The sequence below is a fragment of the Colletotrichum costaricense genome, assembly GCF_030867565.1.
Source record: "Colletotrichum costaricense strain IMI 309622 chromosome Unknown Scaffold_8.1, whole genome shotgun sequence".
Classification (NCBI taxonomy): domain Eukaryota; kingdom Fungi; phylum Ascomycota; class Sordariomycetes; order Glomerellales; family Glomerellaceae; genus Colletotrichum; species Colletotrichum costaricense.
This window is the reverse complement of record NW_026848237.1, coordinates 1,856,379-1,881,578: the sequence shown is the minus strand read 5'-3', so window position 1 is coordinate 1,881,578 and position 25,200 is coordinate 1,856,379. Positions and strand designations below refer to the sequence as shown.

The following is a 25,200-nucleotide window of genomic DNA, read 5'->3' as shown; positions in this document are numbered from 1 at the left end:
CGTGTCCGGAGACGATTGTCGCACCGCTATCGAACCATGCCCATTCCTACTTAGGGGCACCGGGGAGGAGGACGAACGCCACAAACGTGGAAACTAGGATTGCAGCAAGGGACCTGTGGTTTTGGAGCCAGATCTTTTCCCCCAACAACATGGGGATAAGGATCATAGCCTGATAGCCATCCAGTCGACAGCATTTGAGGCGAGGAGAGAAAGGGACAGCCGTATTGAGAAAAAGGTCATACTCCTTGTAGAAACAGTGGGCGTGGGGAAGTGGTCCAAAGACTCGATGAATAAAACCATGTGCGTTTTCATCTCCCATCAGCCAAGACCATGAGGTGTCGGTAATTCGAGCAAGCAAGATTAGTCTGAAATAATGTGCGAGAAAAGATCTACATCCTTCCATCAGCCCACTGGCCCTCCCATTTGATTACCCCATCTTATCCCTGAAGACAGTGACGCGTGAACTCTCACGACATATTCGGCCAATGAATTCCCATCTAATGGAGAATAAAACCGTTAAGGGGTTCGGGACGATGGTGCCAATCGACGAGTAAGATGGGCTTGTGCGAGACAGGAGTCATGGGCCTGGAGGATATACACGACCGCTCGAACCCACCTAGCTAGATCTACGTGGTACGCCGTGACATCTCGAAGCCGCTACGGTACAAAGAGCCACGTTCGACTGACGTTGATGTGATCCCTGTCTGTGTGAACATGGTCGAAAATTCTATATCTTCCTTCCCCAGGTACTCTTGGCCTTCGGACATCACGACGGCACTCTTTGATAATAATCACCATAACAACGAAATCAACAGCAGAAGCAGAAGAAACAGTAACAAGCGCAACAGAAAGCATCATTTCCGGAGGAAAGTTGGCACATGGGATTCACCGTGGTCGAGGTAAACTAGCACAGGGTACCAGCGAGTCCTTCCCGTCCACGATTCGCAGTTGTCGACCGTCTTCAATGTCTCATCAAAACGGAAGACGGCATTAGAGCAAGTCAATCAAGCATGATGGTAGATCACCTAGAAGTCTGCATTCCAGTTCCACGAAAGAGCTAGGATATGGGACCACTGGTTCACATCTTGTGGCTGGCTTGAGGCCAGGGCAAAGGGGGCATGAGGCGTTGGACATATTATGGCCACGTTATTCGCGACGGTAGCAAATTCAGTGGCACGCCGGTTACCCGTCGCTTGTCAATAGTCCGACGCAGGTTGCTGGCCAAAGGGCGGCCTAGGTATCCGTGGATTTGGCTAGAATTGCCATCGTTGGTCAAGCCATTACGACAGAGATGTGGCTGGCTGGCTAATCCTCCAGACGTAACGGACCGTTGCCAGGAACCGTTGTGCTGGTACCGCTGCCGTGGAACTAAATAACAAGACCTCGCTCGGACATTCGTCTGTTAACACTTGCACCGAGTAGCAGTGCTACTGGCGCCGGACCCATGAAAGCTTGGTCCTGATCACGCCAACAACATTGAAGCCATGGTGAAGATGCATTTTTGGTTCATCTAGTGGGCCGTCGCCGAGTCAGAGAGGTGGGATGTGTCAAGGACCTTAGGAAAATGGTCAGTAATATAGTGATTATCTTGCGCAGTAGAAGTTCGTGCGAGAGGGTATACTGAGGTAGATACGGAGATGATGGGCCATTTCGACTTTTCGAATCCTTACTATAGCTCTCGTGGTTGTCCATGGGGAGTCAATCGAACAGTGAAAAAATCGATGTGGTCTTTCGCCAAAGGGCTGCTCACCACGGAGAGAATCGCTCTCATGCTATACGAGGTAGTAGATGTTGGCCCGCCGTGTAAACAACACCGCACGGATGATTCTGCTATGGCCATGAGCTGTAGCCGGAATCTGCTCTGCACAAGGTCACTCCGACGACTGAGACTCCTCTATGAGAGCTTACCTCGCGACGGGGAAGATGGCTGACTGTGCAGTCCGCATAGGTAGTCGGAAGAAGTAGGCTGTCAGGCATTGTCTTCACCTGAGCGGAAAGAGCTCCAGCCCCTGCCATTGGCTACCCAAATCCCTGCTGGAGTGGAATGACGAGCGGACTGTGAGTAAACGTAAGTATACGATTTGATGCTCGAGCTTCAATATCGTTGCGTGGGGTGGAAAGGGGGGATGGATGCATGTTAAGCACTAAACATTCTCGCTCTGAAAATGCAACAAGGGCTGGGAACACTGATTGGATGGCTGGATAAATGGCACTGGGCAGAAGCTGGAGTTTGGGAGATGGGGTTAGAAGCGCAGATACGGGGACGGGGATCAAGGAAACAAGTGAGAAGCTGAGGCGAGGACGAGAAGGACAATGGACAGGCGGCAGGGAGCCGGTCGGGACGCGAGCGACGGTGACATGGTCAGGGTACGGGGAGAGCGATGAGGAATCAAATGCACAAGTTCAGACAGAGCTGATGGGAAACCGGCCGGAGCTTCTTTACATGTCGGCGCTGATATGCCCTGCATGACAATGGTGAGTTCCATTGTTGTATTCTTGCGGATACCTTACCTACCTTAGACTGAGGTGTATCCGTACGGTCGGCCTGTGGCCTCTCACCCTGCGATGGTCAAGAATCGACGACGAGCCGGGGTCAGCTGGGAATAGATGCAGGTGAGGTGCAGCTGGAGGTGGGGATGCTTGTTTCATGAAACCGACGGGTCGGTTAAGAGCTAATGATTCTTTCCTGCTTTTGCTGTGAGATTTCCGTGTCTACGGAGTAGCTATGTACTCGGCATGTCCTGGCTGGAGATCATTGAGAGGCCCCAGGGATGGGGGGGGGGGGAGAGGGCCAGGGATGAAATTGTAGAGGTGGGTCTGCTGTGAAGGGGGAATTTGGAGGAAAAAAGAAAAAGGATAGGGATACCTACAGCAGAAGGGAAGGGGCAGCATATGAGGAAAATGCCAAATCGCCAAAAATTCGCTTGTGATGTCCATTTGTGGCCTAGTCTGGCTAGCATGGGGGGTTGCTAGCCTGTATCCGTACGGAGTTTTTGTTTTCTTTCCTCACCAAGCACACCTCACCAATTACACGATCCATACCAAAGGCCCCCGGGAGAGGAGAAGGAGAGGGAACCTAGTTGTTGGAGAGGATGTGGAGCTACCAAATGTACACCATTGCAGGGCATGCTAGTATCATCCCAGAACAGCGAGTTGACTACAACTATTGAATCGCCGACACCATGCTACCGCCGTATGCATGGCATATGTATGAGACGATGGTCTCTACAGCTGAATGCTGAATGTTGGAGCTGGAGTTAAAGCTGCCGAGTCCGAGAAGGCCAGAGAGTAGGGGGCTGATAGTTCTGCGAGAGAGAGGAATACGAATGCCTGACGTGGATCAGCATGCGTCTCCTCCATGCCTTGCGGATACCCTCACTCGTCAAAGGCTTCTTCTATCCATCGTCCCAAAGCCGCGTTTGCCAAATTCTTGCCTTCTTCGTCCATGCCAGAACATGCCATCCTGAAATGTCGTGGCGGTTAGCGTCGTGGATGGGTTGGCGGAGGTGCTGACGGCCAAAGGGATATGGGCAAATTATCCCGTATGCGTGACAAACGACAGCCAACCGTTGGCATCATCTTCAACACCTGCAGCATGCGTATCCGGGCAGAGAACGCACTTGCTGTTCATTTGTATGCCACTTGCGCCTCCGGTCCCGTAGTGTCGGTCCGTCCGCTCGCCAGTCCATTGCCGTCAGCACGCTACAGCACACCTAACGTCGAGAACCGTACAGCTGGAAAGGATGCCAACGGTCTTTGCTTGCAGGTTTCAACGTAGCCTACTCCTTGGTGCAGCGGCTGCCACCGCCCCAGGACACCTAGTCGCCGGTGTCCCAAGCCCTCGGGCGCAGCTAACACGGACGAGGTACGCAAGCCACAATCAGCGCCTACGGCATAGGGCTTGTCAAAGAATATGCTGCTGGCTCCGGCCGGGCCCAGCGCCGCCGATTATGGCGTCGGACGAGATACCACTTTGGGTACAATTGTCCCGGAGCACCCTCCAGCATCGGCGGGGGCAGAGTTGTTCATCCTTCCAATGCAGCGAGCCAGTCGGCAGTTGAAGCGATCTGGCTAATCCGTCCCGATGCTTCGTTTTGCCGTGGCCATGGGCGTGAAAGCTGCCATCCCATGCTAGGTAACTCAGACATCCGATATCCCAAGGGCTCGTTCTGTTGTAAATCTCGCCGACACGTATCCTGCATAATCGGGCTATCAACCTCGCAAGTGCAATAGTTTCTCATCATCTGACCCCTCCTCACGCAGCAGTGTCAGTCATTCGACAGAAGAACGGTATTCGATCCGTCAATTTGCCAATATGCGACAGATACGATGCGGCTGGATAATCACAGGAGCCAGAAGCCAGGGATTATATCCAAGCAAAGTTGATAGTATCCGACAATATTGATATGATGGGAGGAGGTGGTGGATGACGGCTCCATCATCCCTTCGCCGTTGAACACCCCTCGAACTAAACAGACCTAGGTCCCAGAGGAATGGGAACGAGGAGTTGGGCAGACAGCCACGGCGTCCAGCCCAAGCATGCCGGCAAGCAACTTCACTACCTGTACCAGAGTTAGCGGCGACCCAGTAGCGGGGTCACACCGTCGGGTACCATGGTATGACAATTTCTCGTGGAATGGGGGTGTGCTGTTTATCGCCAGTGTGGGTCTGGATTCATAGTTACGGACGCAAGCCATGCCACCCCCTAGCATCCCGTTGCGGAGACCAGACCTGTCGACGGACGTAACCGCGAGTGCGGTGAGGTAGCCATAGGTCCGTCGCAATGCCATAGGGGTGCACCCATAAATGCGGACAAACAAGCTATGTATCGCTCGTTTGTCAAGCACTACCTTGTAATGGTTTCCATTTCTTTTCGTCTGCCGCGATTTACGATTTGACGCTTGTATTTGCTTCTTCTTCTCTGTCATCTGCGATCGGGTTCCCTCGTCAGTTGGTCTCGTTCACACCGGCCCTGGTTCAGAAGGAAGACACAAAGAGTACTCAAGTACGAGACGCCATTCATGCACGTCTCACCCAAGGTGCCTAAAGTGGGCTCTCTCTGGCGATGGCGTGTATTCGCGTCAATATCCGTCTTCGTAGAGACCGTGCAAAGAATGCGAATAGCTGCATGCTATGTGAATCATGGACCATCCCGCGGCCCCAAGACCCATGCCAGCCGTGGTCCCAATCCTTTGGTTAGGATTGAACTGGGGCTTGAATGATTTGGACTGGGGTCTGGCTACCCTACAGCCGCCTTGCGGTAGGACTAGGCGTTGTGGCAGAGGAGGAGCTCGGTGCCTCGTGGTCTGGAGAATCCTTTGTAGGCCGTTGCTGGGGGCCGGCTAGACCGCGCCGGGCGAAGTCCCAAGTGTTGATATTCGTCGGGGTGTCCCCAGTGCTTCCGCATGCGTCGAGGTCTCAATGATGTGGATGACTGTTTACAGTACGCCTGGCAGTTACCAACAACGGGCGCAGACCAGAAGGGGGGACCATGGCAGCGTTTCGAAGGCTTGGAGATGTTGTGTCCGCATGCGGCAGCTTTCCTAGCAGTCTAGTAGTGGCCCGACAAGATGGGAGGAGCCGTAACCAGACGCGTCGTGAAGTACGTCCGTAGGGTGACGGGCTGTCGTCTTTGGGATCTTTCTCATCGGCAGCAAGCAGTGATCCTCGGGTCCAGGCTGGGCTTGGATATTTGGTCTCGGCCGGGCCTAGTAAAGTCGTTGACGAGGACAATGAAAAGTAAAAAAGTAAAGGTAGAGACATAACCTAGTGTGGGCATCTTGACCCCACAGCATCGACGATGAGGGTAAGGTGGTGAATGGGCGAGTGACGCTATCTCCGGATGGCATATTGCCGCGCCAGGAAAGAAACATTGACGGAATGGGATTTCGTATCTCGTCGGCACCCCTGCTCCTCTATATCTGGTACCACCGCCCTTGGGCACGTGACACTATCGAGGAAGCTGCATGCTCAGTGAGGCGTCCAGAGGTGGCACGGGTGGAACCGACGATCCATACTTGAGCGAAATAATGGCAGGCTCGATTACCATGTATAGACGTGATGTTACTTCCTCATCCTTAGCCCTTGATCGGGAAGATGGCGAAGGGAACGGGTGACGAGTGAAGTGGTATCAGAAAAGCTGGGTAAGCACTGTAGAGTGCCTCATTACTCGTTGTTTGTGACGCGATACGTTTATGGTGGTGCAGTCCCCAAATTCTGGTTCAACGCTCCGGACGGCGCTGTCCTGCAGATGCTGTATTACCTCACTAGGCAGATATGCGTACATTACCGTATGGCCCCTGCCCCAGGTTACCTCACTACTTTGGATAAGCCGAGAGAGTTCACGAGGTAAGGTATGCCTGGTGCCAGTGATTATACCTGCCTTACGTTAAGGTAGGTAAGATAAGGCGAGGTAAGGTAGGCACTCCGAACTGTACATATATTTGTACCTTACGTACCTACCTTACCTAGGTAAGGTACCTAGTATGCTCAGGAAGGCAATGAGGGCACCTTACCTAATGTGCCCTGGGCGCCTGAATTGGCGGGGGAAGAAGCCGCCGTTGGTTCTTTCCGGGCGGTCCCAGCAGGATGGCTCTGACTTTTGGTTGGTCCCAACAGGAAGGAAGGTGTGTAAGCCTCCCGGCGATCCGCACAAGGACCTTCTTGTCTTTCTTTCCTTGGACGCCAACCAAAACGCTCGAGGCACCATGGCACCTGCCACCCACACGCCAACCCCTGGTCAATAAGATCAGAGGTGCTATGAGGAAGGAATGACCGTTGCTGCACTACTCTACTATGTACGCAGTACGGAGCGAGGTACTTACTTTTGCATCGGCAACTCAGAAACAGTGTCTTTTCTTCACCAACTTCTGGTGTTGGCACCTTGAGCCCGACACGGCGAGTTCGCATTTGTACCCGGACCGAGTAAGAGGGGACGAAATGAAGTGACGGAGAGTTCCGGTGCTTACTGACGCCCAAACTCTGCCAGGTACTCGTCAATACCTTGGTTACTTTGGGAGTGCCCGAAGCATCGTCCCTGTTCCGTAGACTCTACGGACAGTCACCCAACTAAGGTAGAATGGAGAAATGAGATTCTGCAGACCATGTACAGAGAGTACTAGTATCATCTGCCTCCGTTTCCGCATCCGCGTCCGCACCCGCTCTACCGTATCCTGGCCTGAGCGGAGAGCCGCAAGATCAAGGATAGATAGGTAGGTAGGTCTTGAATTTGGCAGTGTTCTTCTGCAAGGCACCTGTGATAAACCCGGCAGAGGAGGAAATAGGACGGACCCAGCCCAGGACCCAGGGCTGCAGACCCCGGTGCCGACCTCCTTTCGTTGCGAAGGCCAGCCGTCTTGCTCTGTATCTAATCCCTGCTCCGCCTGTGGAGAGAATGGAAGGCAAAGAAAGGCAAGGGATCCCCCGGTTGCTTAGGTACCAAGTATCTCACCTTGGCTGTTGCGGCGTGCCGTTGATGTTGGCGCACGTTCCCAAGGCAGGGTACCTGGCCATATGCCTACTTGTCGCCTGTGTAGCCAATCAGACCCTTGGGTCTCTCCAGATCTCGCATTGCCGGCCACATTCGGCAGGTGGTTCTTGCAGCTGGATGGGGTCGGGGGATACGTACTCGCCCACCTTACACTACCTTGCCTTACCTAGGTAGCAAACTCATCCTCCACTGCCTTCGTGACTCTCTACTTACCCACCCAACATCACCAGGCTTGTTGACAGCCGTCACCTCAGCAATGACGTGTGTATTTTTACTTAGCATCCACCATGCCGAAACGACGCCAAAGATTCTCAGATGTCGGTCGGCGATGGAAAAAGAAAGCTGCTCCTTTCAATCCCACTCGTTGCTGCCTTACTTTTGGTCCAGATTGGGCCCATGAACATGCGTACGGATACCTACTGCATGCACTGCCATACGAGTATCCATACAGGCAGAGTGCAGCTTGGAGGTTGGGCTCTAGCACTCTGCGCAGTACTCCGTACGCAGTATACCTTACTCCGTAATTACCCCGGTTTGATTTCGTCAACAAGACAAGATGCTACTCTCGCCAAGTATGGACAGAATAGGAAAACGCAACGATCACGACTGCAAGACACTCACTCGTCCCCTCCCTGGCACTCTCACGTGCCTCACAGGCTAACCCTTACCCCGTTCTGTTCTGACTTTGCCTTGCAGATGATCCCACAGTCCGTACGAACACACCTTGTATACTGAAAACGAGAATTCAGAACGAGGCAGGGCGCGGTGTAGGAGAAACATGCAGTCCTTGGCTTTCTTGGCTACCTTCTCCCACTTTGGCTTGCTGGATACCTATCCCACTGCTTTGCGCTATCAGACGTTGCGCAAATAAGACAACAAGCTACCTAACCTTGCCTTACCTTACCTTACCTTACGCAACGGAGCATGAACGGTCATACAGGTACCGGTAGACTCTGCAGCGCCGTACCTTATGCCGGGTAATGTCCGTGTCTGCAATTGCAGTTGCGCCTTGCATATGTACCTCGATTTCAAATCCTATTTGCATTCTTCATTTCCTTTTCTTCGTCTCTCGTTGCTTTTCTTGCTTCTTGTGTTTGCATTCGATTTCCTCTTGAGCCTCGGCAGCTTGGGGCACAGCCTGGGCTGCCAGCAATGAGCATCCCATCTCCGCATCGTCCGTAACTCTTCGGCCCTATCGCTCCCTGGACCCCGGAAACGCAGCAGAGCTTTAGGGTTTGCTGATACCTCAAGCTCAGCGTATCTTGCCATGGAAAACGGGCGTGTGCATTCTTGTATGGGCAGGTATGCATTTGCTTGTGCTGCTTTTCGCTCCATCCAAACCATCATGTGGGCGTTGTGAGTCCGTGACGTTTTGTGGTAGAAGCGCCAGGGCGGCTATTGGAAGCTTGCGGCGAATGCGAATGCGCGCCCCAGCACCGTCCATCGGTGAGGCACTGTCATCTGTGTAATCGGCCGTCGTGCCTAAGGCCAAATGTACCTCTCCACCCGTTTCTGCTGGCAATGAACATCCCTGTCTGATTCCAGGTTTCACGACCTGGACCTCAGGTCAGGGCTAAGGAGCCAAACAGACGGCAGACACGTCCATTTCTTCCCTCTTTTACGGTTTACCCCTCGTCTCGACCCCTCCGGAAGCTTGTCATGATTTGACATGGCTCATCCCATCATCAACGGAACATCACCGTTGCTACATGCCTTGGCGTTATACCTCGCATGTGGATGAAGCACGACCGATGGCCTGAGCCTCAGCCTTGTTCTCTGGAATGAAGCCAACAGCAACACATCGGCGCAAAATGACAGATACAGCCATCCTACCCATTTCAGAACCAAGTCAAAGGTGACTGACTGGTTGCCTGTGCCTAATAGTCCGTTCACACTCTGACCAGTGACGCGGACAATACGCTCCGCCCCTGACAGCCGCTGGTCCCCTTGCCTAGGCAAAGCTTGGCTTAAAGGACAAGGGTCTGGTGTTTGGTTCGAAGCTTATGTGCTACGGTCGATGGCTAGCACACGTTGTGAGGATCTCCCGTATATCTCGTCTCTTGTTCGTTCTATTGACCTGGTCGAGCCCTCGCGGCCCATTCACTTTGAATAAGGGCTGGATATCTGCCGTAGCAAGCGTGGCTGAGAGTGAGCGGGGTCCTGTCGCGCTGAAGCCGGGGCATTGAAGCTACTATTCCCGGAGACAGAGCAATGAACTGTGCGTAGTCATCGCCTTCGCCGTCTGGAGTCTAGTACACAAGGTACTTCATGATGCAGGCAACATCGGTCCACGGGCAATGCGGGTGGGGTCAGAAACTGTCCTTTCCACTTTCAACCTTGGTTCTCTCAGCGTCTTTCTGATGGGAGTTCCTAAGCTAAGGCATTACCTACCTACTCCACGGTCTAGGTGCGAGCTGCGGATAGGGATACTTTAGCTTAGTAACCGTCTTGCCCCAAGACGTTTACCTACCTCAGGTTACTGCCACCACCACTTTGCAGTTCTGGGCCGTCTTTGAGTGCCGGTTTGCGTTGGTCTGGCTGTCCAGTAGATCGTGTCCCGTGCCTTTGTTGACCACAAGTAGTAGTCATGACACAGAGGTGCAAAGCCTGCTGCAGAAGCAGAGACTGGAGATGGTCGAGATCCCATGATCCGTATATCAAATCCTGCCGTGCCACCGTGTCTGATCATGGAGACGATTCATCGACTGCTGTGCTGTGGCTCTGCTCTGGGAACAGCGATACGCAGCTGGGCCATGAGGTCAATCTCCGACAAGACGACGCGATGATGCATCCGTGACCGCCGCCTGAAAACAGCGTTGCAATTGCCGTGCACACTAAGTGCCATCTCGATGCTCCGAGGGACTCTGATGGACACAATATTCGACGATGCTCTTTCCGGCGCGATAGGCAAACAAGGCAAATCCAGTCCGGCGCACTACTAGCGCTGAATCCGTACGGATACGCCCGTTTTGAAGAGATATGTAGCGCAGTGTTCGAAACAGGGGTACGTGCCCATCTCGACTCGGGACAAGTTGAACACTGGCGGATGCGGGGGAAGGAAGGGTTCTGGGGTCCTGGGTCTTGACTCCCGACTCTCGACTCTCGACTCTCGAGGCGGGCACAAAGTGAGTCGCGACGTACATTTCACAACCTATGGGAAGGTAGGTAAAGTACCTATCTCCTGATACCCTAAGGTCGGTACGAGTCGAAACGTAATGTACCTTAAGGTAGGTGCACAATTCCTGTGCGGACACGGATGCGTATCGCACATTTACACATCATTATGAGCTTACTTACCTAAGCCGCGGCATCAGAGGTCAGGACAGGCCAGGCACGCAGGCCTAGGGACGGACGGGAGACCAAGACGTAATTCAAAGAGTCTCAGAGCTAGAGACCGATACCTGCCCTATCCGCTCTTCTTGACAAGTACCTACCTCGTAGCTTCGTAGCACAAACCGTGAAGCTTGGCTCACTTGGCGACCCTGAAGTGCCTGGCCGGTTGATGTTGACGTTGACGTTTGACATTGACGTTGACGTCTGGCCGAACGCTTTGGTGTCCCTTTGGTCGGACCGTTTTCCTCAACCTAGGTATCTCTGTTTCTGTCTCTATGTCTCTCTGTGTCTCTTACACACACTCACATACGCATACCCTCACCCTCACCCTCACCCTCACCCCTATCAATAACTCGTGCTCTACCACCCGGAAAGGCTCCCCTGCGGTGTCGTCCGAGAAGAGCAAAGAATCATTTGCAATTGTGCAACGGCGCCATGCCCATTGTAGCGGCACGCCATCCCTATTCGCGCTCCTGACAAAAACTACCAGGCCAATAAGGTGCCGGATGAGACCTGCCAGCCCGCGACAGACCGAAACCCGCCCCGACGTCTGATTCATGCACTCCCGTCACTCCCCTCCATCCACGCACGACTGGCCCAGACATGGAACTCAACCACGACTTTTCGTACCCGTAGTTTACTTTACGTACGGATACCTACCTACGGGTATACGACGCCGATAACCCACCTGGACGTCAACCTTTGCAACAGTACCTGGCCCGCTTTCGCCTCTTTTTGGGGCCCATCTTCGGGGCATACAGCGGCACCGGCCCCCGATTTTTCTATCTTGTTCTTCTGATACTGCATTTGCGGTATTGTTTTCGCTACGGTGCCTGTCCACAGACTTCAAGTAGGTAAATAGATGCCAAAGTTGACGCTTGATGGGCAGAGCATGGCAGCAACCCTTACAGGGCACCAGAGAGCTATTAGAGATCGGATTGTTTCGATCAACCACCCAGCCCCACCAAAACCGGTCTTTCGTCCCGAGGTATCCATTCCATCCCTCCACCGACGTTCCTCATCACGGTCAGACCCGTCCTTTGGCCTCCCTGAATTGCAAATCTGCTTACGCTTGATTCTAGAAAGTTGTTGATGCATTCAAACGCACACTGGCCAGCGTACGGCACGCCAGTCAACGGCCATGATGCAGACCGAGAGACAGATTGACGACGTGAATATCGGGTGTGTCCTACCATACCTCTTCTCCTTAGGCTTACGCATCCCCCACCAATAGGGTTGGCCCCTCATCGTTGCCACCTCTTACACCATACCCGGCCTGATCGCCGGTCCGCCCACCAACTGGTGGCATTCCACAGATTACCCATCCCGGCCAGCTGAACACAGGCAAGACGGGCCTCCCGAGACGATGAATGGGCAGACGATGAGTGTATTAATGGCATGGCTGTTGTTTCCGTCAAAATTTACACTCATGAGTACGATCTTGTGTGGGCAGCGTAATGCAGCCGTTTCCAGCGAGGCCGGGCCTGATACACTCCGATCTCATCTCGGCCAGTCCATCCGTCTATCGTTCCTTGGTAAGACCGAAGGCGGACTGGGTCAGGAACGTGAACGGGAGCGGCAAAAGTCCATAGGGGTACCGAGCAGGGTTCGCCGAAGAACGTCTGCGGCGTCGGCGTGGGACAGGTATGCTTCATACTGCGTAGAGTACCGTGTCGACTCGCATCCGCATCGCACAACGCAAGCAAGCTGGGTACAGACATTGCAACTCCAGAAAGCTCACAGATTCTGCACCAGTGCGCGCCGCCGCAACCTTGACCAACCGTACATGCAGAGTCTGTGCATCGTGCGACTCGCACTCGGTCGGCTTGTTGAGCTGGATCATTGTGAGATATGCAGCTCGACAACCAAGTCAATCGAATCCATCAGTTGAAAGCAAGTCGAGTCCGACGATTCCACAATTTGAGAAAATTAAGACTGAGGGGGAAAAAAGAGAGGACACGCTTGCAGGGAAAAGTCTAATCATGAATCAAAGGATCAGTTCAAGATGAACAGATGTCAGCCTCCTGAGCGTATCGCTCGTGCTTCCGTCGTCTGTGCCCACCTCAAGAGCAGTGTCAAGGTGCGTTGACCTTCGTCTCTCCAACGAAGGCAAGTGAACAGTGTCAGACACATACGTGACATTCCGTCAGATGAATGAAGCAGGACCACCGAGCCGACGACGATCCCTGAGCAGTTGAGGTTATCCGAATGCGCCTGGCAAAGTTCGTCGGACACCAATCTCTCAACTCGGACCCGCCCAGATTGCCCCTCAATGGTCAGTCTTAGTCCAAGCACATACAGGCGAGATGGTGTAAGGTAAGGTGAGGGCAGGTGAGGGCAGGTGAGGACAGATGAGGACCTCTGAGATTACGGTATGAGCAACCATGATTATCCGTTGACCAGATGCCACCAATGCTAGAGCTAGAAGCCAGGAACGAGTCGGGGAGACGAATCAGCTGTGCCTAGCCCGCTCCGAATGCGCCTGCATGTGCCGTTTCTTGGGTACCTCTTGGATAGGCAAGAAACAGTTGGACCTCCACGATCGGGAACCCTCGTCGTTCTTACTATGCCTCATCCGTCCATTCAGCAGCGGCCGGTTCCAACAGCGGGCCACAGCCTGGTCATATCCTAGCATCATCCTGGCATCAGATCACAGAGCATCCTGTCCCGCTGGGTCCATGGCGTTGGCTTAGTTCTGGACTGTGGCTTGAGCCGGGGCCGCTTCGAGAGCCAGGGACAGGCCCCAATCCCACAAGAAGAACAAGGGTTATCACCAGCAGCGAAGCTGGAGCCGGGATAGGGATGGTCGACAGGGACTAGGGCGGTACGACAAGCAGTACAAGGGCCAAGGGCGTGTGTCTCGAAAGGAGATAGCCGCAAGTCAGGCTTGTCAATTGAAAGAAGTCTTTCCCGTCGCCTGGGTCTGGTCGTGGCACCAGCTTCGGCCGTGGTTCATAGGTTCCCTCCCGCGGTCACACTCTGTCATCCATGTGCAGTAAACAGATAGTGTCGAGTGACCTTTGGACCAATAATAGGATCAAGTTCATACCACGATTGTGAAGTGATGCGGAATGATAGCTTGGGCTCGAGAAGACACCACTTGAAGTTATCTCGAGCCGGGGAGGAAAGTAAACAGAAAGAAAGGCAAGAGGGAAAGAGGAGGAAACGGGCAGTTGAGGCTCGTTGGTGATACCTACCTTCCTAGTGATGGTGGTGGTGGTGAGAGGTACCTCCGAATCCTACCTATACTGAGTGCGTAGGTAAGGTATGTCGAGGACGGATGGCTCACCCTGTTGGATGAGTACGAAGCAAGTGACAAGCGGCCCCGTTCCGTACCGCGATTTGAGGTGATCTCCCACGCTACCAGTTTTTCTTCCCACTCACCTCACTGGCTGGAGAGAGCGACTCGGGCCTGGATCTAGGCCTTTCTCCTACCAAGGCTTCCATACTCCGTACCAGACCTCGAGGTACCGCAAGAAATGTACTTGTCTCTTCCATTGCTCAAAGGCGACGACAGCGACAACGATAACTACACTACGACGACGGATACAGCTAATGTCGACCTGAGCATTGGCACTGGCTCTGGCACTCTCCGTCTCTTTCCTTCTTCTCCTTCTCTTTCTCTTCGTTCTCACATCTCTTGCGGTTGCCAGCCCACGCCCACGCCCACGCCCATGCCCTCACCCATCCCCGCACCTCCAGTTCCCGATCTTAGAGGAAGATGTACTTTGCACGAGAACCTCGCATGCCTTTTCTAGCTTTGTAGCTCCCTTTTGTAAGGTTCACCCCAAAAGTCCGTCCTCTGACTCCCAAGCTTAGACAGGGAAGGCGGCTCGCCCTTTCCCAGCTTCTTCGGGTCGTGCTCTTCTACATTCTGGACCTCTGCCTCCCGGAGCTGTCCCATGGGCCACCGAGTACCGCTTGCTGCCGCTACCGCTGCCGCTGCCGCTGCCGCTGCCGGTGATGTTGGCACTTGCCCATGGTACGAAGTACCTTCTCTCGCGGACATGGGCTGGCTTCCAATCCGGACTAGGTGGGCGTGGGCTAAGTAAGGTAGGCGTGGGTATAGGCGTGGGCGTGCAATGAGTGTGAGCGTGGGACATGGGGCGTGTGCCGGGGGATTTTCACGAACCGTCGCTCCACTTACCATCATCACCCATCACCCGTCTCTTCTGCTTCTGCGTCTGCGTCTGCTCTGATCCTGATCCTGATTTTGATCTACTCGTCTGGACTGGGGCAAGTTCCTTTCATCTACGACACCCCCGTTCTTATTCTCCCACCCTCTAACCAGGTTCGACCCAAACCTTATCCTTTCTTATTCTTTCGTCGTCGTCCCCCAGGCCCTCCAATTTTATTCTTGTAGTCGGTCACATACGCAGTATTCGTGCCTACCTACCTACACACCTCCTTCTGAACGCACAGCCTTTCCAACCTGAACGCTTCTGCTTTTGGCTCGGTTTCTCCACCACGCTGCTTCCACCTGCTCAACAACATATATACGCAGACATCCCACGCTCATCCAAGACCTCATTCAGCCTCTTCACTTCCAGCATCAACTTGTCATTAGCCTTCAACTACCACTTTACAACTGTACTTCTTCTCCTCCCATATCCATACACATACACACACACGCACACTGATACATTATCGTCGGACTCCCTTGTGCTCTGTTGATACCGATACTCACAAATCAACACTTCAGCCACTACCTCGCAAACTTTCCCACAGCCAAAAATGTCTCTCGCTTCTCAAAGGAGAGGGCCTTGGTCCCAACAGGAAGACGCCTATCTCATGCAACTTGTCAACGACCAGGGCCCATTGAACTGGGTGCGCATTGCTCAAGCCCTGGGAACAAGGACACCGAAGCAATGCAGAGAACGATTCCATCAAAACCTGAAGCCCACCTTGAATCACGAGCCCATCACTCCCGAGGAGGGTGCCCAAATCGAGGTTCTCGTCAACGAGATCGGCAAGAGGTGGGCAGAGATTGCAAGACGGCTCCACGGCCGCAGTGACAATGCCGTCAAGAACTGGTGGAATGGAAGCCAGAACCGCAGAAAGCGTCACGATCGTCGCAGGGCCAACCAAGGCAGCACCTCCGGCTACGACGACCGCAGATATGGTCACTCTGGTTTCCGACCCACTCTCACCATTAATTCTCATGCCGCCTCCTACCCTCACATGAGACACGGCATGTCGTCGCCTGTCTCTCCCGCCTTTTACACCCACAGCCACCCTTACTACCAATTCGAGTCGCCGCTTCCGTCGCCCAACTCTACCTCTTCGCCTGGCACAGACGGCCTTGACGGAGAGACGTCCACCATGTCCGATGCTGCCTCAAGCTACACCACTTCCCCCCAATGCCTCTCGCGGGGTACATCGCCATCTGTCCAACTGGCTCCGCTCCGCATGGACGAGAACTCGGCCCCTCGCTCGCTGCCTTCCTTTGGTAGCCTCATCAATGCTCCAACTGATAGAAAAGAAGCTGGCCACATGCGCCTGCCTTCTCTCCCATCCCACCTCCTCACAGCACCCAACTCGCCTGTGAGGAGTACGGTTCAGCAAGCCCTGCCGCCGCCATCTCCTTCATCTGCAGACAAGGACTCCAGAATGGATGTTTCCGCGCTTCTGGGCTGAGGAAACAACGAATTCGACTGTTTTTTTGTACCCCAAGGGATACAATCCTCATGTATGCCATAATGTATCACTAAAGAGTACATGGGTTCTGGAATCGCGAACCACGTCTAATGGGCGGTACGTCTGGGAATGGGACGTAAAACTTGTGCCCTGGTTTTTTGGTTTTTTTTATAGCTTTGATACCTGATATTCAAACCCTAGCGAGGGGATGGCGCAATTGGGAGACCTGAGAAATCAAAAAGGTCTGGCATGGGACGGCGGCAGGACGGTAGAGATTCAGGAATAGAATCTCACGCCCATTGAATTTAGCTATACTGTCGTAAAAGGTGTATACATCACCAATAATCAAAAAGTCACGAAAACACATCTACAGCTACAAAATGCATCGTGACATGAGGGAATAGCAACATGGTTACAACTTTCAATTTTTGTCTAGCCCAGGTACACCAACTGGGTATGGATACCTACCGAAGCACTCAAGCGGTCCTGATCAAGTCGGCAGTGCCTGGGCGAAACGAGAGGGGTCTCCCACGTTGGTTGGCAGCCACGTCAGCGACGATGAGTGGGAACCTCAAACGTCCAGGGCCAGACTTTCCATCGGTTTTTTTTTTAAACAATTATTCCCCGCCACCGCTCGTTCGGCTGATATGGGCCCTCGATCAAAGTTTGTGCAACGTGGGTGCATATACATATATGGCTCAATCATAGTGACTGTATGGCGCGAGGCGCAAGGAAAACCGCAGGACCCAGGCACACAGGGTAAACATACCAAGGTAGACAGGCTTACGGGTTAATGAAAGAGTTGGTGGGTGATTAGTGAGCGTGCAAACTCACATCTGGGTTCAGCAGACATCGGATGGCTGAGATGCTCCAATTGCGGACAGGTAAGGATGGCAGAGGCTCAGGTAGCTATCAAGGGCGCTAGACAGGGACAAGAGGTACAGGTGAGGCGGAGGACAGAGCGTTCGGTCAGGGTCAACGCTCGCAGCCAAACACGAGATCGGGGATGTTCTGCTGCAGATGAGCGGGTGGGCTTTACCAGTGTCGATCATGACGAGGATTATGGCAGCAGAACGGGGCAGATGGGAAGAGCGATGAGCGGCGGGGACAAAGAAAAGCGAGGGAGAAGGCGGAAGGCGGACGGCGCGACATGGTGCGCCCGTCGTACATTGCATCGCATGGTGGATAAGGAATCTTTCGTGTACCTTCATGCATTCACACAAATAAGTCTCGAGTGTCGAATGAGTTGAGAAAGTATTGTCTACTTAACAGACAGGTACACGTCCGTTGCATATTCGTGGGCAGATGGGCGTTTGTGCTCCAATCTCATGATGGCTTCGTTCCTCAGCAAAACCTTGTATGGAGTAGACGCACGCGTTTATCTACCGCAGTAGGTACGGAGTTTGTAGGACATTTTCGGGCAACGGAACATGTGCCAAGACAGGATGATTCGGTCAATCAATCTGATGCAATACCAGATGCGGAATCGACGTGAAGATTTAGCCGCATGTAATTGGAGGGTAAGCCAGTGGGGGGTAGAGGAGGAGGGGAGAGGGGGATACCTACATAGTAAGAACACGGCCGAGAACCCTCCCTCATTCTCAATCCCTTGCTCACTGAAAAGTCAAATAAACATGTCGGCCAATCTCACCACAGTCCCCCAAGTATTCGTCCAGAGGAGGAGGAGAAAAGTCCAAGACGTAACAAAAACATGAGCTCGGTATCCCCTGTTTGCAAGTTAGAGTATGAAAATATACGAATCTTGAAACTTTTTTCCCGTCATCGGTCCATACGTAAGGTAGGCAGCTAAGACCCATGGACAATGCGAATTCGTACGGAGTGCCTTCCTCACAGATGTTTCCCCGAGATGCCCTGCACCTACCTTCCTACCTACCTGATGTATCTATCTTGGCTGTACAGGGAAGGCGAGACTCGACGAAGACGGCGTTAGGAAGGCAGGAAAGAAAAAGAGAAGGAGACGGAGACGGAGAGTAGACGGGAGGAATGGAAAGTAACAAAGTGACCTCGGCTAATGTATCTTTCCCATCTTTCCCTTCTATTTCCGTCTAGCCCCCACCACCGCCTCTCTTCCTCGAGGCCGATCCCTAAATCCGGACACCAGACGACGTCAAAGACACAGACTCGACTCGAGATGGTTAACTCAACCCGACCCGACTTACCATTGCTCTTGTGGCTTTGCCATGACAATTCTTCAAACGACGCAAGGACGAGGTGAAGAGACCCCTCTTCCCGCTTCCCGCGTACGGATACCGTATCCCGTACATCATCTTGAGGAATGACGAATTGTAACCGAAAATATCCAGAGGAGAAGGAGCACAGACGTGGCCAAGGCAGCGCGACAGCGACGTCTATCAAATCAATCAAAAAGCACTCTGACAGATAGTTCGCACATCTTCACATCTGCTGCCGAGGCCCAAGGAGTATTTTCGTCTAATGTCTATTGCCTTCTGCATCGCCACCGGTCGTCGTTATCATTGTCGTCGTCTACCCACGCATTCGCATCGCACGCACGCACCCGCGCGCGCTCCCACCAACTGTTGAGGAATTGGCGAGGCATTCGGTTGTCCATCAATAGGGGCGAGCGACAAGCACAGGAGAAGAGGGGAGGGCGGAAAACGAGGTGCCACGGTGCACCGTGATCTTCGCTGGACCCTGGTCGCCCGCCCTCGGAATGTTTGTGTCCCGTTGGCGATCCCTGGTACGGAGTACCACCAGCGGATGGCAGCAACCTGGCAGCGAATTGGCACCAAGGCCGTGCTGATGGGATCAAATAGGATCTGCGGCTCTTTTGACCCAGAAAAGTTCAACATAGCGGGGACAGCCACCCAGCCAGCCTCGCACACTCGCCCTATTCAACCCTGGGGCCTGTCACTTTATTGCGTCTCTTAAGATCTACGTAATATGTATCAGAATCTCAGCTCGCCTCGCGACCAAGCGAATCATGGCCATGTGTACGGACTGCGTGGTAAAAAAAAAAATTAAAAAAAAAAAAAGGAAGAGAACCTGAAGCCAAAAGAAGGAAGCCGGCCGGTACACGAGGGACCAGTCGTCTTCAAACCTGGTTGATCAAGGTACCAGCAGGCGCGTACCAGATCTACGGATACCTAGGGCGAACGATCGAAGCAAACTTGGCCAACAACAACAAGCAGGGAAAACCAGCCAGTCGTTCTCCAAGCGCAGTATCCGAAAGTATTCCGGTGTCTTGCCTCAGTGACACCCACTTCGTGATTAACCACACGGGCTGTGTGAGCACGCATGGACGATGCCGAGTCCTCCATCTCAGCTCGACCAATCGTGAGCCTAGGGAAGGTGAGAGGCGTTGTCGTCCGAAGCGCCGGCGCAGCTACCAAGTCACCGTTGACCGTTTCAGACTACCGCCCAGAGAGAACCACGACGGTCACCAGTAGGGTGAGGGCCTGGTCCGCGGCAACCCATATCCAGAACGTACCAGGAAGACTAGACCCAGCCATACGGGCCGTTTGCAACCACAAGAAAAAGACGTTGGATCGTTCGGCTAAGTCGACACCCGTAGCCCGACACAGCGTGCATTTGAATGGAACAAAAAAAAATGGCGGCCGTTCCTCTTCGTTCTACGATTGCAGATCTCGCATCGCTTCTCCTCCTTGACGTTGTCGTCATTGATTACATTCTCGGCATGCATCATCACCAGTGTCATCAAAAGTGCAACCCGGTCTGTTTACTTCATTTGAACCACAGCGATATGATTAAGAAAGATTTGGTCAAGGGGAGATGTTTTCAGGGCCTTGACCAAGAGAAAATAAAATGAGAAGATTGAAAGTACGTGCGTATCATACGGGCGAAAGAGACCGTTGGTGTCTCCACATGACGAGAGGAAAAAATGATTGTGTTCATACACTACGGACGGATGTTGGAAACCAAGCATACTAACCCCAGGGACATGGCAATTCTTCGCTCTCCCGAGTCCCCTGCAGGTTATGAACATTTGCGGTCCAGGGGTTCAGCAGCTGAGAGACTTCCTTGGCGAAATGATTCCACATCACATCGGAAGCCCGGCGATCATCTGCGTTACTAGGATCCAATCTAAACATGACTTCAGTGGAGGGTGTACTGGGGGGAGGGGCAGCGGGGGGACCTAGGCGGTTCTTGGGTGCCACTGCGACGCTGTGGGAATACGGCTGCCGTTGTAGTTGGTGATCATGCCCGGAGGGGTTAGACAGGTTTTGGTCGTCCATGAGGAAACGGCCACGAAAGAGAAAGGGGGGAGGTGTGAGATCAAGTGGAACTGGTCTGGCGTATACTGTGCAGTAGAGTACAGGAAAAAAAAAAGAGACATGGGGGGGGGGGCACGCCTAATTTCTTGGGAAGCCTCTGGGCCAGCAGCTGGAAAAACGATGTGAGGTTGAATCTGAGATGCGATTGCATCTGGGCTGAGTTGTGGTTCTCAATGGAATAGTCCCTACGGAGTGCTCAGTATCCGTAGGAGTTGGGTTGGATCCGAACGGATACAAATGATATAGAGTAGTATTCGTAAGATAGACGACTCTGGGTCGGGACGGCTATGGAACATGTTCACCCCATGCTCTGCGCGCCGGGCCAATGGGCTCCCGTCGATCAACGGTCGGCCAGCGGCATAAGCGCAGGCGAACGGGGACAAGGGGACACAGGAGACTGGGAGGTGGGAGGTGACAAGGATGGAGCCAGCTCTCATAGCGGGAAGCCTCGCGAGCAGGGGTGAGCGAGGCCGTCGCCATTTAGAGAGCGTAAGCAGAATGCATGCGGTATATGGGGATGTGCCCCGCTCTCCAGTGCGGGTACGTAAGTACGGATATTCGTAGTGTATGTACGAAGATTCGATCCCCGGACAATCGAAGTCGACAAGAGACGGAGAGTGGGATTTGCAGAAGCTCTCTGTAGCATTCCCGGGTCCCCACCAACGTAGCTATCAAATAGTTTACGGAGCATTGCCAAGTGCCTCGTGTCTTTCGCACACACTGGACACGGGAACAGACTAGGTAATAGTGAAGACCACGCGACAGGGGAGGAGGCGTGGGAGGAAGCAAGCAAGCAAGCATGGGCAAGCTTCAATTCCAATCTCAGCCCGACAACAGGGGAGGGGGGAGGACAGACAGGGTGGATGGGAAACAAAACCTGGCCTGTTCATCATCCATGATGCACCAACCAGGCCGTTACCAATGTACAGGCCACGAATATCTACGGAGTACGGATACCTTACACTATAGACTACTCGGTACGTACCCACCGCCTCTTTGGCTATATTACACACCTGGCACACAGGCACTCTCTCTCTCTCCCGGTCGGTGCTCCGCATGCGCAGCATCATATCGAGATTGCAACGTGCCAGCCCACCGGCCAGCCATTCAGCCCTTCAGCCGTTATACGGGTGCCTGCTGTCTCTCGCCCCTGGACTGGGTCTCTTGTGTGTCTGAGACAAGAGGCTAGACCAGGGCCAGGCGGGTAAGGTATTTGCAATTGAGTACCCGTACGTAAGGTAAGGTGCGGTGCGCGGGTAAGGCCCTGTGAGAGTGAGCGAGTCCTGAGTCCTGACACGTCAAGCGAGATTCCCGTTGGCGTAGCTGCTGTGCGCGTTGTTTCCGTCTTGACACAACAGGACAAGCCAACCGAACACAGTCTCTCTCTTTCTCTCTCTCTCTCTCTCTCTCTCACACACACACACACACACACACCCACTCTCCCGCCACTCTCTCACATCAGACTCGTCATATCTGATGGACTCTTGACTGTGGAGTGTGTGGACAGCTTTTGCTCCCCGTTGCAGGGCCTCTCGCCTGTACTGGGACACGACAGGGGGATTACTGTAGAATCCATCATGCCCACAATGCCCCATCCATTGTCCACACGTCATATCCGCTCTTGACTTGCTTTACCTAACTAGACCTTTCCTTCCTTGGATAGCTGTGCGAACAGACGGGTCTCCCGATCTTGCAGCTGCCGTCTGCCGCCTGTCTGTCTGCCTGCCCGTTGGTGCTCTGCGAGGTAACCGCACGTCCGGTGCAGACGTGCATACTGCCATACCATACTCCGTACCTTCCTTCCAATGGTGTTCGTACTCCATACTCCGTACTTAACACTAACACTGAACGATATGTTCGCCAGAGAAGACCGTTATTTCCTTCTTTTTTCTAAAGCCCCTGCCGAACAATGTTGATGACTGGCAATACGTCCTTGCGCCCACGCATCGTTTCATACCTTTCAACTTTTCGTAGGGCAGCAACAGATCACCCGTTCACGCTGTTGTCTCTCCTCAAGCACGTATGCCGGACATGCGTCCAACCTAAATGCGAGTACATACTAAGGACATTGAGGCTGCGAGGGCGGGATGTCAATGATTGGCAAAACATACCCCCCTGCCCTTCCCTGGCTTAGACACACGATACCCAGCCTGTATGTTTGTTTGTTTGTTGTGCAAAGACTGAGATGGACAAACAGGCCGGCCCCCATCCCCATCTCATCTCATCTCATGGTAAAGGAAACACGATTCCCCATCGAACCCCAAGTTCCAGATCAAATGCCAATGGGAATGGGAATGCAACCTCAACTGCATCGGTAAACCAACCCCCCCCCCCCCCCCCCGACCCGATGGTTTCACGACAGGGATGACAAAAACAGTCTCTCCAAAATTTGGTCCCTCACCGGTTCCCAGACCTGCAGAACGGATATCACTACTCATATCCGCGGCTGTGGTTCACCCCGATTCGATCTCGGCGTGCAACAGACAACAGGAAAAAGGAACAACAATCGTCACAGCCAAATAATCTCAGCCAAATTCTTCCTCAATCAGGACGGGGAGCCCCGCAGCCCAGACATTATGGAGATCCATCCACGATCCACCTCCCACTCTCCTATCCCACCCCGCTCGCTCGCTCTACGGAGTACTCGCCGCCCTCCCCTCATGCCGCACGACGTTTACGAACACTTTATCGGCGGATGAGGCACCTTGCCATGGCCTGGCACTTGCTTATGGTTCTCTGTTCTATGCATGCGGTATACTCCGTACGGATTCCCATGTTTCGAAGAAGCCTCACAGCCTCAGCCTCACTTCCCAGCTTCTTCCCTGGTTCTCTCTCTTCCCTACCAAATTCCTGGATGTATGCTAGTCCTTTACCTGATAGCGCGTCCGTGATGTGACGTCTTGCTCAAACCCGTATACGAACAGAAATCTCAGCTAGAATAGCCCCTGATCATCGCCGGACGTAATGCATCTCGATAATTAGATGCCGCCAGATTTCCTCACGAACACAATCTCCCAAGACCCTTGCCAGCTAAGTAGAACAGCGTCAAGACGTAGTTTGTCCCTGTTTTACTACAGCTGGTTAAAGCCACACGCCTCTAGTAACGCCACATTTCACGGAGCTTGGCTCCGGTGCAAGATTGAAGAGAGACCCTAGCCACTAGTCCTGTATTGACGTGCGAATACTGTGTAGTCATTGCGGGTAGAAAAGCCGGTAGAGTGAACAGAGCGAGACATGCTTGGTGGTGAACCTATCTTGGGCGCAAATTTCCATCATGACAAATATCGCCCCACCCTGGTCCCTCCAGTCTTTAATCTTTAGACCCGTCGCGCGGCGTGCCTGTGTGTTGACTCTCGAGTCAAACAGTCAGTGCCAAGAGTGCCCCTTCCGGGTGAGCTAAAACCACCTACTGCCGCCTGCACATTCGCAGTACGTACCTTGTCTGTAGGGCAAAATGACAGAACGTCGATGGTCAGTGCCCCAACACCGACGACAGCATCACATCTCATTTTGACACTGCCATCGACGCAACACTCTCTCACACGTACACAGCCAGCCACATCGTCAATGCAGGTCCATACTGCGAAGACCACCATCAGTCCACTCTCCTGCCGCCGCCTACCTACTTGCATTCAAGCTGAACCTCGTGCTATCGAAAAACATGGCAAACTATCACCTTGAGCTGAAGATGAGATAGAGAGACAGAGGTAGGTAGGGAGTGAAGAAAGGAGAAAAGTGGCTGCATAACGACGCAATTACAGTGAAACTACACGATGCCACCAGACGATGGTACGCGTCGGCCGCAGCTCGTGTCTAGGCCATTAGTGCGCCAACACCTCACAAGCGTCGCACTCTTTACTTCGCGGTATCGTTCGTCGCCAAAGACGCTAGAGGACTTTTAGCATGACTTCATGCCGTGTGCACAGATATAACAAAATACCATTGGTACCTCACCCCTCTCAACATTGCGGTACAAAGTCCTAGTCACGTCTCCTTGTTATGCGACGAGACAGAATTGAAGTAAACTGAACTATGCGTCTGAAGGGAACGGGGCAAAATATCAGGGAGCCGATTCAAGCTACCATTTGGTCCGATTCATAATAGTGGCGCTCGGTCAGCCGCACAATACATGACAGCATTTGTTTGACTTTTGTCTGGTTTATCAGATTTTCTAACATTTGTCATCTTTGGGTTTTTATTTTATTTTTTTACTTTCCAACGTCGGGAGGCGAAGATGTTTTTTTATGGGTTACAGGTCCAACGAACCGTTGGGGCTTGAGCTATCCAACAGACGCGTGTCTTACCTTTTCACATGGACTTCAACTGCATTGACATTCAGGGTTTGTACGACCCGGGTTCCGATGGCACAGACTGGAAAACAGACGACATCGAATGTTGAGGATGATGAGGACGAGGATAACCTCCTTCAGAAGAGGGATCTTGGACTCACAAAATGGGTTACAGAGA

At 53.1% G+C, this 25,200-nt stretch overlaps 7 protein-coding genes across 7 annotated transcripts; 4 read left to right on the top strand and 3 right to left on the bottom strand.

The window, feature by feature from the left end:
- Positions 1-1,510: 1,510 nt before the first annotated feature.
- Positions 1,511-1,946, bottom strand: CCOS01_08666 (uncharacterized protein; the record flags this gene model as incomplete). Its single annotated transcript, XM_060456827.1, has 3 exons — positions 1,511-1,555; positions 1,709-1,856; positions 1,909-1,946. The coding sequence occupies 3 exons, from the start codon at positions 1,944-1,946 to the stop codon at positions 1,511-1,513; spliced, it is 231 nt and encodes a 76-aa protein (XP_060313101.1).
- A 1,399-nt stretch (positions 1,947-3,345) lies between these two features.
- On the top strand, positions 3,346-3,778 carry CCOS01_08665 (uncharacterized protein; the record flags this gene model as incomplete). Its single annotated transcript, XM_060456826.1, has 2 exons — positions 3,346-3,479; positions 3,523-3,778. The coding sequence occupies 2 exons, from the start codon at positions 3,346-3,348 to the stop codon at positions 3,776-3,778; spliced, it is 390 nt and encodes a 129-aa protein (XP_060313100.1).
- A 4,026-nt stretch (positions 3,779-7,804) lies between these two features.
- CCOS01_08664 (uncharacterized protein) lies at positions 7,805-8,224 on the top strand (the record flags this gene model as incomplete). Its single annotated transcript, XM_060456825.1, has 1 exon — positions 7,805-8,224. The coding sequence occupies one exon, from the start codon at positions 7,805-7,807 to the stop codon at positions 8,222-8,224; it is 420 nt and encodes a 139-aa protein (XP_060313099.1).
- A 4,155-nt stretch (positions 8,225-12,379) lies between these two features.
- On the bottom strand, positions 12,380-12,665 carry CCOS01_08663 (uncharacterized protein; the record flags this gene model as incomplete). Its single annotated transcript, XM_060456824.1, has 2 exons — positions 12,380-12,478; positions 12,564-12,665. 2 exons carry the CDS (start codon positions 12,663-12,665, stop codon positions 12,380-12,382), a joined length of 201 nt encoding a protein of 66 aa, XP_060313098.1.
- A 1,636-nt stretch (positions 12,666-14,301) lies between these two features.
- Positions 14,302-14,874, top strand: CCOS01_08662 (uncharacterized protein; the record flags this gene model as incomplete). The annotated part of the gene is made up of 2 exons (XM_060456823.1): positions 14,302-14,545; positions 14,642-14,874. The coding sequence occupies 2 exons, from the start codon at positions 14,302-14,304 to the stop codon at positions 14,872-14,874; spliced, it is 477 nt and encodes a 158-aa protein (XP_060313097.1).
- A 682-nt stretch (positions 14,875-15,556) lies between these two features.
- Positions 15,557-16,459, top strand: CCOS01_08661 (myb-like DNA-binding domain-containing protein; the record flags this gene model as incomplete). Its single annotated transcript, XM_060456822.1, has 1 exon — positions 15,557-16,459. The coding sequence occupies one exon, from the start codon at positions 15,557-15,559 to the stop codon at positions 16,457-16,459; it is 903 nt and encodes a 300-aa protein (XP_060313096.1).
- An 842-nt stretch (positions 16,460-17,301) lies between these two features.
- CCOS01_08660 (uncharacterized protein) lies at positions 17,302-17,968 on the bottom strand (the record flags this gene model as incomplete). The annotated part of the gene is made up of 2 exons (XM_060456821.1): positions 17,302-17,720; positions 17,935-17,968. The coding sequence occupies 2 exons, from the start codon at positions 17,966-17,968 to the stop codon at positions 17,302-17,304; spliced, it is 453 nt and encodes a 150-aa protein (XP_060313095.1).
- Between the last annotated feature and the right edge of the window lie 7,232 nt (positions 17,969-25,200).